Raw genomic sequence first — 13,616 nt, forward strand, 5'->3', positions numbered from 1 at the left:
AGTAACTCCATCTCCTGTCCATAAAAATGTAATGCAAATAGTGGCTGTGAAACAATATATTACACTGTACGATGGAGGCGCCGCATAGTGCTAAGCTTACTGCCTGGCAGCTGATGTCCTGTCACACAGGAAGTGATGAAGTTTTACATGTCCCAGTTAGATTACTAGAACTACAGTAGATAATAGCTGCCAGGGCTGAACACGAAGAGGAGAGCACCACAAACCAGGTGTGTTCCTTAAGCTAACAGATATCATGGCTGTAGGAAAACGTGTCAGCTGGTTCAGGGTCGATTAGCACTAAAAGATGACTACCCCTGCCCTGAGCATGTCTGACCTGTGGCCAGCAGCAGGTGGCAGGAAGCATGTAAGCTCTTAATATGGAGCAGGATATGAGCCCAGATACCAGAGGGGACAACCTGACCCCCGTTTAAGGAGAGCCAACATTGCCATCTAGTGACCGAAAGGCAGATGATTCATTTTCTTGTCCTCCCTGGGTCTTTCACCTTTAAAGTAAAAGCAAACAAACTTTTGACAGTACTCTGTGTGATTGGAGGTTCCATAGCATCGTACTGTCAGCAACCGAAAACACGTGGAAAAGTGTCTGATGTGAGTGTGAAGCTTTTCTAAAGGTCACAGGATTAGAGGTCTGGGCACCTGACAGCATGCTCACATTCACATTTATATATGAGCAAACACAGATCTGAAAACTGAGACCCAGGATTTTTCACCCCTCCCTCTGCGCTGTGAAATATGTTTGTCACATGTTTGCCTTGGGACTATAAATTCAGGCTGAAAAGTTGAGCAACATCATCCTGATTTCAGTGGTGGACACCTTCAGCAGGGCCAACATGGACCAGGGGGGTTCTTTCCTAGCGAACAGCTAGAGGCTTGCTCTGTGGGACAGCGTGGTTACAACCAGGTGGTCTGCAGTTCAGGGAATCTCTGACAGGTTTTACAGCCCTTACCATGTCCAGACCTGTAGGCCAGATATCAGCTTAAATCATACCTGTCCTCTGTGTGTAGTGATTCTGGAGGGAGTACTCATGCTGCTTTAAACCGGATGTGTAGGCTTAATCGTATATGGATGTATTTTATATAGACTTAAAGCTGCAGAGGGAACTTATATGTACATGGAGGATTTATTTGTTTTGACAGCTCTCTATAAAACCTCATGTACTGCAAGGAAAAATTAGCTTTATTTGGGATATGAAACATGTCACTGAATTACACAGAATGTCATGATGTACAAAACCCAACAGTGTAATTCTCCTGGTCCACACCTGAAATACAGCTGGGAGAAAATGGAAGAATGGAAAAATGTCCATTAGAACTCAATTGATGGTGAGGATGGCTCGCTCACTCTTCCTCCTCCTCTTCTTCTTCTTCTCCATTTGGCCTGTGGCATCAGCGAAGAACATCACATCCTCTTTGCTCTCCATCTCCCGCTGGAGGAACTGGAGCGCTGCACTGTTGAAGCCCATCACATCCTGAAAAACATAGATACCGTGAGAAAATGGAAAAGGAAAGGTGTGTTGAAGACCAGGGCTTCAATACCAATCAAAATGACAAGCGGCTCTGTCTTTTTCTCTCTTTCCCAGATGTTACTTACTCGGATTTCGTGCACTTTGGAGAGAGTATTAGTGCGTAGCTCATCTATGACGGACAGCAGCATCTGGTTACTGGAGATTTGGCCAAAATGGATCCTAGAAAGAGCGAGATACCAATGTCAGCTCACCTCAAAGACTGTAAACACCAGAGCAACTAACAGCAACTTCGGCAGATCCACAACAATTTTTCTACCACCCCTGGAAAAGAGGTTCAAGACAAGCGACTTACTTGAGAAGGAAGAAAAGGCAACGGCAGACCAGCTCCACCTCCAGGCCCTGCCGGATGTAGCTGCTGAAGAGCTTCAGCAGCTTGGGGACATAAGGGAACGGCAACACCAGCAGAGAAATCTCCAGCTCACTGGTGATCACAACACAAACCAAGGAAAAGAAGAACCCACCCAAGTGTATTAATGTGATCCACTAGATCCTCACTGATGTGAGGACACAGAGCAGATTGTGATTAGTTGTAGGTAAAGTGAGAGTGAATTAGCAGGTGGTCTCGTCACCCTGGGCTCATGTCGTACCTGGATCGGACCTTCTTTATGACATCTAAAACGTAACGGGATGGCTGAAAGAGGAGCAAAGAGAGACTTTCAGCTGTTACCTACAGCTGAAAACAACTTTTAAACAACAAATTCAGCTTCACTGTTGATATCACTGTACAGTTGTTGGAGGCGATATTTAGCTAGACTTATTTTTCATCACTCTTTTACCTACTAAAACATTACCGAGTAGTTGTAGCTGCTGGATAAGTAGTCCCTGCTCAGTGTCAACTTATGCTCCTCAACCACACATTTAAAACAGGGAACAACAGTGTAGCACAAATATAAAATGCAGGATTACTGAATAATGTCTCTACCTCTTTGCCTGCATTCTCACAAGCAAATTTAAGCTCTTCCATCTTCCTGGTCTCTTCATTGTAAAGCTCCAGCGCCTCCATTATTCGCTCGGCCTGCAGAGAAATCACAACAGCAAGAATATCAGCAAAGAACATAACAACTAACTTGCTTGCTTGCTAATTCAACTACAGCCTAACATTAAGCTGCAACTTAAGCTATTTATATGTTCCTATTCAACCAGTGCTAAACAGTCAACTCACAGCTTTGACTGTCTCAACAGTCTTCTTTCCAGCTGGTGCTACTTCTCCTTGTGTCTCTCCAGGCACCTGCAGATTAAAACGTGTTAATGCATCACTTACATCCATCTAACACCACTTATTTTGCTTCGATTTAAGCCGGCACCCCAGTTAAGTAGTTGGTGATGATATAATTGTCTTTATTTCAGCTAACCAAGCTGGCCAGGTTTTATCATTCAAACTGTTATTTAAGAGTTGCTACAAAACAGCAATGAGATAAAACATCTGCAGTTTGAAGGACTAAGAATGTACTCTGAACTAATTACAGGACATAAGACCCGATGTGCAAGATGTGGTTTTGTCCTTGTCACCTGAGCACTTGGAAATCTGAGCATGAACAGTTTAATGTTCTGACTAATCCAGTATTAGTTACTAGAGGCACAGTAATTATAGTAGTGAGTATGGCTCATATTACTTGGCACTGGCATCTGGTTTTAACTCATTCCCACCACCAAACTTGCATCAGACAGGCCATGATGAAGCTATATCATTGAAATCTACAGGAGGCAACGCTTACCACAGGCACATCTCCTTTGGCCATGCTCTCCTCAAACTCTGCTTCTCGCTCCTGTGAATACAAACTTTAATTCAGAAAAACGATCTTTGAGTTTCAGTCAGTTCAGTGATCCCAGTCCTCTGCCTCACCATCTCCCGCTCCTCCGCCAGGATGATGGGCTCCCTGGTTCTCTCCCACAGACGCAGGGACTTGTCGTGGGATGATGACACAATATGGTCTCCACTGGGACTGATGGTCAAACACCAAACTTCCCGATGGTGTCCCTATAAAGCCGAGAGCACAGGTGTATCAGCCTGGAGGTCTTTAGTCCTTGTTCCAGTGAAAATTCATGCTGTGTAAGGGGCACTGCGGGCCAGGACTACCTATGAACCACCTAACAGTCAGGTAGTTACACCTTAGAAACCACTTGAGATCTTGAAGTTGTCATTTTTAGCCACAATAGGGATAGAGAAAATGCATCATTTATTTAGGGCTCTCTCTGTGTTACTGGTTTACACATAACCAATTAGGTGTGGTCAGTATTGCATGTCAGCATTGTAGGCGAGAAGGGCCTTAGCCACCTGACCCTACATATCGAGGGCACAGAGAAGAGACTCGCCTCTAGCGTCTGGATATGCTCAAACTTGTCTGCATCCCAATGCTTGATCTTCCTGTCCTTCCCTGCTGTGAAGAACAGATGAGTCTTGGGGACAAACTGGAGGAACATGACACTGTAGAGAAAAAAAAAACAAAACAGAGAAAGGGGAGGGAGAGGAAGTCACCCAAGGATGTTCAAAAGAATCTGAAAGCTAGAAAGCATGTAAGAGAGAAATAAGAAAAAAGAAAGGAACCAATGCAGGCACCCCAATAAGAACTAAGAAACCCAGGAAAGAATATGTCAGAACAAAAAAGAATCAAAATATCAAAAGAAAGGCACCAGAAGGCTCAAATTAACCAAAAAAAATTAATTTAAGGCAGAGCACAAGGAAAAACAAGGACATAAACTGAGATGATTCATGAGAAAACAGATGAGTGATGAGATTAAAGAGCAGCTGGCGTGACATCACAGGGAGGTCCCGGTTAACAACACAGATCCCAGTCCCTGACTACAACAGATGAGATCAGAGCTGGAAATGATCTCATCTTCACTGATTATTTGGTTTGGGTCTGTGTTGTTGGACATTACCTGTCGTCATGAGCAAACATGGAGCGGTGACAGTCGCCAAAGTCCAAACCCCAGATCTTCACATTCCTGTCAGCAGAGCCGGTGGCGATGAGCATGCTATCCTGGGCAACAAAGACAAGGTGAAGACTGGGAGGCAGGACTGATACAATGACAGTCGTTCAAGTGAAGACTAATGTCAAAACTGCATCTTATGTAACACCAAGAGGCAATGGTCCAGATGTGGAAAGAATTCCTACAGGAGATTCTTAAGTGTAACCTGTAGTGGTTTCCTCCTTCATTAGTGGTATGCCACTTTTCTATTAGTTAATCCCAGTTCCCTTATTTGATCATTCTTTACTACTTGGTCCAGAGGACTGAGGATGGAGCTCTTATTCCTCCTCTGAGGAGCGCAGAGGCTGCTGGAGGAACCATAAGCAAGGATACATGAGTCTTTTATGGACCGACACACTCCTTTCTGAAATCAGTTGGTGACTGGATGCTTCAGATGAAGGATCGGAGGAAAAGACATCTCATGTTGGTATAAATATGTTTCCTTGATTCCTCTCTACTCAGTTTTTAGACCTCCATGTTTCACTAAATGTAAATATCACTCTCTTTTGTTTACAAGAAAACTCCACAGGGCACATTTATGGTTTATTAAAGGCCAGAGAAACAAGCCTGTGACCAGAAGGTTGCTGGTTCAATCCCCAGACCAGCAGGATTAAAATCTGAGTGGGACAGGTGGTTGCCCAATCTTCATTAACAGCACTGTGGTGCCCATGAGCAAGGCCTTTAACCCAAACTTCCCCTGTGCCTGCTGTTGCAGCTTGACAATACTCACATGTGAGATGTCCAGACACAGTACAGGCAGCTTGTGTCCAAACAGAGACAAGAAGAACTAAAGCAGTGAAAGGAAGAATTGTTCAGTTATGATGTCAACAGAATCTGTGATGCTATAAAGAAGCAGTCATATCATGAATACACTACTATTGCACTGTATTAATGTTGTGTAGTGTCATGCACTTCAGCGTGTACCTTCAGTGTGTCTGTGTAGAAGATCTTGACGGTGCAATCCAACAAAGAGACAGCCAGCAGCCTGTGGTCAGGAGAAAACTTCACACACAGAACGTCTTCCTCCAGCTGCAGAGTGCGTGTGTGTTTCACTGTCAGTCTCCTGCATCACACACACAAAACGTCAATGTTATATATGAGTCACATCTAAATCTTACTGAGCATTTTTGTGCTTTACTAAATAAATCATGATTGAAAATTGCTACACAGAGAATATTCTGGCTGTTACATATTCCCATGGTGTGAGTAAAAAGCAGAGCAAATCCAGTTCAGACCAGAAGTAGGCCTATTTGGACAGTCACGCATTTTTGGGTCTCCAGGCTCTGTTCACCATCACATTTACTTTTAAATAAAATAATGGATACCACATACAAGTGCCAAGTCTCAGCTTTGAGTACGTTTATATCAGTACAAAAACAACTGCGTGGGAGACACTGCCCAAATAACAAGGGTTCAAAACTGCTTCGAAAAGTTTCTTGTGTCATTTCAGTGTCAGTTCATGTACAAAAGAGGTCATGCATGGCTCAGAGTTAATTGAGAGTTAGACTGAAGTGAAGCTATCTGCCAGTATGAAGAATAAACAGGTGGCCATGCAAGTGAACAAGGTAATAATGAGGCCCAAGAAGGAAATACCTATGACAAAGGTGGTTTGTTCCCAGCAGGTGGGTATGATCTAAAATATCAAAATGGCCTGGTAAGACTGGGCAGTCTTCAGGGTAAATCTATTGCATGGTATAGAAAACCCCCTCTGTGACTGCACAGTAAGTCAAGGTCACTCTCCAGGGTGGAGATGAACATGTTTCCTTCGATCAAAAGAAAACTTTATGACCAGAACCTCAGAGGATGTAAACTCCTGGTGAGACTCAAAAAACAGATTACTTATTAAATATGATTTTGTGTATCTGTGCAATTATTTTTGAATCCCTAAAATCTGGGCACTATTTGTTGTGAGGACTACATCACCCACAGTTTTCTACATGAAAGTAAACCTGCTCAATTTAAATCTGAGACTTGGCATTTTAATGTAATTTTTTTTCCAACTGAATATTGCGAAGCACAAAGCCTGAAGAATAATAAATGTGTAACGGTCCAAAAACCTAGTGTTGAGGCCATCCTACCTAAATGAAACACACTAGACATGAAACGAGGTGGTGACTTACTTCTGGCCAGTCTCTTGGTCCTTTATGAGCTCAAACTCCCAGAACTTCACCGTCTTATCTGCACTTCCTGTGACAATACCTCTCTACAGGAATGAGACACACACAAACAACAACTGAGAAACCACAGAACATCCAGCTATTCTTGAAATCTAGTTAATGTAAAGGTATGACATGGCATGAAATAACAGGAGAGAGGTTAAAACAGGTGTGACAGACAAGCAGAGTAGCAGAGTAGTCAGGTCTACCTGGTCTGGGGCGAGGCACAGGGACCACAGGGCTCCGTCATGGGCATCTACAGTCTCCAGAAGACTTCCTGAGGCCAATTCAAAGATCTGCAGCTTACCACTCTGCCAGGAGAAACAGCAAGTAGATGTTTAACAGGCCAAGGAAAATCAACACCTGAATTCAAAAAGTGATCTATTCAAACCATAAATATGTTGCTGAGTGAGTGAACTGATCTGTGGTCAAATACCTTTGTTCCCACAATGATCTGCCTATCTCCAGGGACAAAAAGGGAGCAGAGGGCATAGTCACAGGCCATGGTGCGAATCACCTGCAGAGTTGACCTGTGACAGAGGACGGGACAGCCAGTTGCAGACTGATCATTAATCATAAGACTGAAAAATCACAGTTCTAGGACTCGTAGTATCATCTGTTCCACATTTAGCCTTTATTTTTTGTTTATTTTCTTTTCTTATGGGGTAAGTAGGTTGCATAGTGGCGAACAGGAAAGAGGAGAGAGGACTTGCAACACAGGTCGCTGGCCAGACTCGATCTGCCAACATCGAGCACACACCGTGCCTGTGTACATGGTGCACTGCACTGCAACCATTTGGCTATCTGGGTGCCCACCTGTTCCACACTTTGACTGTGTCTCCAGAGGCAGAGAGGATGGCTAGATTGTCTGAGCTGAAAGCCAGTGTCCGGACATCGGTGCGGTGGCCACCAAGTGTTACGCGAGCTGTCTTATTGGCTGTGGGGGTTTTGTCTGATGTCTTCAGGCTGTAGGTCTCAATGGTGTTGTTCTGCAGGAGCAGTGCCACCTTCAGCTCACCACCTGTACATGACAGGCAGTCTGCCCATCTGAGAGGGGAGGGAGGAAGTTGGTGCGGAGTTAAAATGCAGTCAGTGGCTAACATCAGTGTGTGAGAGTTCAGTTTGACAAACCACTGTGTGCTGAATTCCTATTTTTGTGTTTTTTCTAGACAGTTTGAGAAACAAGAGGTCTGCTGGTCACAAGCTTATGTCTTTAACCTTTCATCCAGTGTTACATTTGGCTCCACACTGACCTGATCTTGGCAGAGGCCTTGATGTTTGTTAGTCTGATGATCTCGTCCTTCAGCATCCTCTCCACCACCGGCTCCGCTGCCTCCTCGCCTGCATCTTCCTGAGCTCTACAGCAGGGGTCACCACACAACAAGCTTCAAACTGAGTTTACACTACACTACAGCGGCAGTACAAGGTTTTCCAGTTGGTGTAACAACAGGTAAAGTACTTAAAATATGAGATTAAAGGTTAACAGTAGTACTAGCATTAAGTGTCCCAGCAGTAATGTCATCTTAGTAACAACTACAAATCAGGAAAAAAAGGATAAAGAACTGGTAGTAGGATGAAGAAGAACTGGTGACAGCAACCTCAGTAGTAGCAGTACAAGATGTGATGTGATGTTAATTTAACAGAACTTAAGGTTTTGGTAAATAGGTTAACTCTTATGTTATGAAACTGCCTTGAGTGCACAAAAATGCCAAGGAATTGAAAAATAAAACTAATGATCTTTACGAAAATATGTATGTTTTTCTTAATTGATTTTATAAAATTGGTATAGAAAAAATATTGTTTAGGAATCAGTATCAAAGTCAAGGTATCTGCATCAGTACCGGTACTGAAAGTTTTGGAATGATATCCAGCCCTATTGGTACCTGTTGGCTGGTAATGTCAAACTAGGCCTGAGTTAATTTTGAATCAGTGTGACCAGTTGGTCCACCAGACTGACAAGTTGATTTTTCAACTATAAATGAATTGTGCCATGTTCTATGTATCTTGGTCACAAACTCTTTAAATAAACAAACCTAAGACATTTTAACTAAATTGTTGTTTGCGTTGATTTTATATTTTAAAAAGTGTCAATACTAAATACTGATACCTGTATTGGCCTCATGAATCCAGTATCAGTCAGGCTACAGACATTAGTGCACAGCTCTAAGTTAAACTATACTCCTGGCACTGTTAGTTGTAGCAGTGTTAACAGTAATAACTTTATTTCCTGTGCTCACTTGGCTGCTTTCTTTTTTGCTTTCTTCAGCTTCTTCATCATTTTCTTCTTCACCTCCTCCTCTGACAGCACAGTGAAAAGCTCCAGCACTGAATTGTTGCCCTGATGGAGGGAGATCAAGAGACGTCACATGCAGCATTAGTTGCTTATTAAACTAAAGGTGCATTGATTGTATACAGAACTAAAAACCTTTGTATGATTCCAGCTTTAGGACCATCTTCATAAAAGTAACACAAACAATAATGAAATGCTGGCTCATTTGCCCTCATGTTTACTGAACACAATGTAAAGCTACAGCTGGCACACAGCTGACCACTGACAAGCATGTTCATCATGCCTGCACCTGAGTGAGAAGACACAAGTTAACAGTGTTCCTAATCCAAAAGACATTAAGAAAACCAAGCAAAACAAGTAAGCCAAGAACCTATTTTCACACCACTGTGAATCACATCTTCTCTCTCATCATATGGTCAAAATACAAACTGATAACAGGACAGAATTTGTTCCCAATGTAAAATCTTCAGAGGGAACTAGGGGACACTTCAGCACTCACATGGCAAGCGACGACTTTGGCCCTGGTGTCTGTTGTTAGCGAGACCACTCGGTCTCTGGCCTCTCTCAGGATGGAGCCGGCTTTTTTGTAACTCAAGATCCGCTGAGACACAAAGAAAGAAACACAAAGTGAAGTTTAAAGCCGTGGGCAGCGTTAGGATCTGAGTGACTCTGACAAAGACCAGACTGTGATGGTGAGATGACTGGGTCAGAGCATCTCCCACACTGCAGGTCTTGGTGGGTGTTGTTGGTCTGTAGTGGTTAGTACCTACCAACAGTGTCTAAGGAAGGACAAATGGTGAACTGGAGACAGGGTCATGGACGCCCACGGCTCACTGATGATGAGGTTGACCTACTGTAAATTAAAGCTTTAACTTCCATTTGTGCTTTTAAAAGGATTAAAGTTTATTTGAATCTTTGTTAAAATGGTTGAAAATGAGAAACACTGTCCATTGGTCTCTATGAAGAGAAAGAGTCAGGGTAGTGGTGATATCACACCTAGAGTGGGGAGGCTGTTGAATCTGTCTAAATAATTCTCTCTAACTCGTCCTCACAGCCACAGTTTTCACTCCTTTTATGTAAGTGAGTTGTAGACACATGTGTGCTCTTCCTGACAGTAGAACTGTGGAAGTAAATGGATTCACAGAAGATGCACAGTGAGCTGCAGAGTGACAGGAGTGACCACCAACTGCCACATTGACTCCTATGTAAACAGTATTAGACAGGTGGTCATAATGTTATGGCTGATCAGTGTATGAGTCAGGCTTTCCCTTAAGGTCACTTTGCCGGATTTCTATTCAGCCTAGAGGGTCTAGTGACACTCAAAACAAACTGACAACATAAGCTGCTCCTAACGGCTCTTTGCTGCTCCCATCACATACTATTTCCTAATGACGATGTAAACTATGGATGCCTGGTTGTGACAACCTTTACCAATCCCAGCCTCCAGTCTGAAGCTAGCGTTAGCTTACTAATAAGCAAATGTGTCAGTCAGTAGAAAGCTCCGGTTACCGCTGATGTGACACAAAGCTCAAATTGCTCACAAATTTAAATTATTTTAATTCAAATTAAAGGTAAAATCATGACCATGCTAGGTCAGTAATGTTACCAAAACAAATGCATTAGCTTTAGACCCTAACACATCCAGAAGGAAAGACATCACATCTGAATCAAATCTGAGTCCTTTGGCTGCTTTTAGCCCTCTCCATCACAAAAAGCTAAGCCGATGTTAACCCATATATTTTTTTCATCATTTTATTGCAGTATTTTCACACAAGACTCCGTTAACAACTACTCTCATACCTCTTCAGGGCTTTCATCCACTCCTTCCTCCTTTTCTTCATCATCATCATCACCATCCAGCAGAGTCTTCCCCCTCTTCACCTTGGGCTCACCCTCTGCTTTTTCCTGAGCAGGATGCAAACAGACGGACAGACGGAGCTTTTACAACAACTGAGGTAACATCGGTTTCCCTTCCTTTAGGCATCACATTTCATGAGGACAAGTGTAAAAACACAAGGTCCATATAAACTATGGCTAATAAATGACTAATAAATGTTTCAAATAGTTTTAATGTCATAAGCATTACAGGCTATACAAATGGGATGTGTGGTGGTATGCACCATTCAATTAACAGAACAAAAGGTCATCAACAGAGAGAAGTCACCTGAAGTTGACCCTGTTCCACATTATAGTAGGCACACTATAGTACATCCAGAATGTCAAATGATCAGTGACTGCACTCATAATTCATTTCATAAATCACCTCCATTGTCCATTTAGTGCCAACATTGTAGCAATTATTACTTCTAGTAAATATTTAATAAGATGAATACATAAAACTGTACTGATTCAATTCACCACTAAGTTTAATGTTCACTCAAATGTAGCTTTTTTTAAGCTGTGAATCAGTCACACTTTTTATTTCTCCTGTTGTATTGTAAGTTACAGTGAGTAGAAAACATGGCATGCGTGTTCCTTCTCACCTCCTGTAGGTAGTGGATGTCCCAGGCTCGAAGTTCACTGTCTGCTGAGCCTGTTAACAGCCTGTTCTCCTGGTTCAGTAGCACCATTCCCCACACCTAACACACACACACACACACACACACACACAATCACATAGATTCATCGCATTCATCCAGGTATGACAATATCAAGTTGAACAAAATATTAAACGTACACTGGGCTGCTTTTTAGCAGTGGCTGAAGAAGGAAAAACCAGAGAAACAATCCAGGGGATAGTTACATTTTTGTGTAGAGATGTTAGTGATATATTGTCACTGTCAAACACATACAGTAATGGCTTCTATTTCTCATGCCAAGCGTAAACCAATATGCATGAACTAACATCATGTTAAACATGCAGTGTTAACACACACATCTGGACCTCTGCTGGCTCAGGTGGAAAAGCGAGTTCTTAGCTTAACTTTGGGATAGAATACCGGGTCACAGACACCAGTCTCTGAGAATAATGTCTCATATCAGGATGGCCATTGTTTGCACCCAAGTAGTGGTGTCTATGAAATTACTGGACGTGCATCCTAGGATAGGTTTGGTTTGGTGCATTATCCCAAGGTAGTGAATGGCTTGTGCAGAGAATGTTGGAGAATGTTGACAAACTTGTTTGCTCATCTCTGATTCTCCTGACAGGAAAAGCTGCCGTAACACTGGGTGCATTGTTGAATGATGGACTCACAACCAGGTATGTTTCATGCTGACGCCCTGAGCCAGACATCCCAGATATCTTCTGGTGCCTTCCAGAGTTTTGATCCATAATATTTTACTTTAATTTTATCTTATTCATCTTGGCTCGACATCTGTCACATGTCACATTGGCCCCTCTGCTGGCGGGATGGATGCCACTACCCCAAAACATTTTCCCTGATTTGGCGTTTTGATGCTGTTTAACAATTTTCAGTTTGACTGACTGTAAAGGCTCTGGAGCTCTTTGTTTCTGATGAGCAGTCACCAGCCACATCAACCTCACCAGTGTTTAATTGTTGTGTCTTGGTTTTGTCTCTCCTCTGTCCACTCACCCCAACCGGTCAAGGCAGAAGGCCGCCCACCAAGAGCCGGGGTCCGTCAGAGGTTTCTTCCATTAAAGGAAGTTTTTCCTCCCCACTGTCACCAAGTGCTGCTCAGGTGGGATTTGTTGGTTTCTCCTCTGTAATACTGTAAGGCCTTCATTCAGTTAAATGAATCAAGCCCACCTCTCTTTCCTAATGTCAGTACTAATGTAATGTAGTACTATCAAATGACTGTTTCAGAGAAAGCTCAGGAGACAGAAACTCTATTAGAAAACAGCGTAACTGTTTTCTCATAACAATGGTTTTGTTTGTTTCCTAACCTGGAATTTTGCTTTAAATATACCTTAACTAATCTAGTGTAATAAAATGCTCGCCATCTGAAATAATCCTGTGAATTCCCATTCAGCTAAATTGGTTCTCATGTTCGCACTTTATGCTACTTCCCACAGCCCAGGCATCCATTTGGTTAAAGACTATAACCCCTCACCTCACTGCGGTGGCCCACCATGGTCTTGAAGCAGTGCTGTGTGTCCAGGTCCCACCACTTCACAAAACTGTCTTTGGAGCTGTAAAGCAGCAAATATTTTTCTAAAAACTTCTTTTAAGTCATTAGTTGTCTTAATTGTAATGATGTGCAGTGATCATTTTTAGGATCTATACTTCATCAATCAATCAGCCAAGGTGTCAGGGTAAAGGGTGTGTTACCTGGTGACCAGGAGGTTCTTGTCTTGGAGAAACAAGGCCTCCGTGATGATGTCCTTATGGCCTCTCAGCCTGTAGAGACCACACTCATTGATGATGTCCCACACAATCACATCTGTGTCCTGAAAGGCAATAAATGATTAACACATCCTAGTAACAAACCAGTAATCCAGAATCCATACTGTAGTTAGATCTTCTCAAGTTTGGACACACTGAAAGGATCTGCTTGATTTGTGAGAGCAAACAAAGCCCCTCCACAATGTGAAAGTCAATTTATATTCTCAGGTGACATTGTATTAGAGTAATCACATTCTCATCTCATTGCTTTCTCTCATCATCCCAACCAAAATTAACCCAGCTGACTTGCCTTGGAACCAGTGACAAGCCGTGCTCCAAGTCGGTCGTAGTGTATAATGGTGACAGCAGACTT

The 13,616-nt window shown here is 42.7% G+C and overlaps 1 protein-coding gene across 1 annotated transcript in view; it reads right to left on the reverse strand.

Moving 5' to 3' along the window:
- Window positions 1-1,165: 1,165 nt before the first annotated feature.
- Window positions 1,166-13,616, reverse strand: part of wdr3 (WD repeat domain 3) — a 13,828-nt gene continuing 1,377 nt past the window's right edge. The window contains 24 exon segments of the mRNA XM_020588968.1: window positions 1,166-1,487; window positions 1,610-1,703; window positions 1,837-1,965; window positions 2,132-2,175; window positions 2,467-2,559; window positions 2,707-2,772; window positions 3,260-3,310; window positions 3,388-3,522; window positions 3,858-3,969; window positions 4,425-4,525; window positions 5,245-5,301; window positions 5,439-5,577; window positions 6,635-6,717; window positions 6,880-6,981; window positions 7,107-7,200; window positions 7,487-7,717; window positions 7,924-8,028; window positions 8,908-9,008; window positions 9,460-9,561; window positions 10,761-10,865; window positions 11,444-11,539; window positions 12,972-13,050; window positions 13,190-13,308; window positions 13,554-13,616. The exon segment at window positions 13,554-13,616 is cut by the window's right edge and continues 61 nt beyond it. Of these exon segments, the coding sequence (XP_020444624.1) occupies window positions 1,332-1,487; window positions 1,610-1,703; window positions 1,837-1,965; window positions 2,132-2,175; window positions 2,467-2,559; window positions 2,707-2,772; window positions 3,260-3,310; window positions 3,388-3,522; window positions 3,858-3,969; window positions 4,425-4,525; window positions 5,245-5,301; window positions 5,439-5,577; window positions 6,635-6,717; window positions 6,880-6,981; window positions 7,107-7,200; window positions 7,487-7,717; window positions 7,924-8,028; window positions 8,908-9,008; window positions 9,460-9,561; window positions 10,761-10,865; window positions 11,444-11,539; window positions 12,972-13,050; window positions 13,190-13,308; window positions 13,554-13,616 (2,457 nt within the window). The 3' untranslated portion in view covers window positions 1,166-1,331.

This window comes from Monopterus albus, unplaced genomic scaffold (genome assembly GCF_001952655.1).
Source record: "Monopterus albus unplaced genomic scaffold, M_albus_1.0 scaffold696.1, whole genome shotgun sequence".
NCBI classification, from domain to species: Eukaryota; Metazoa; Chordata; class Actinopteri; order Synbranchiformes; family Synbranchidae; genus Monopterus; species Monopterus albus.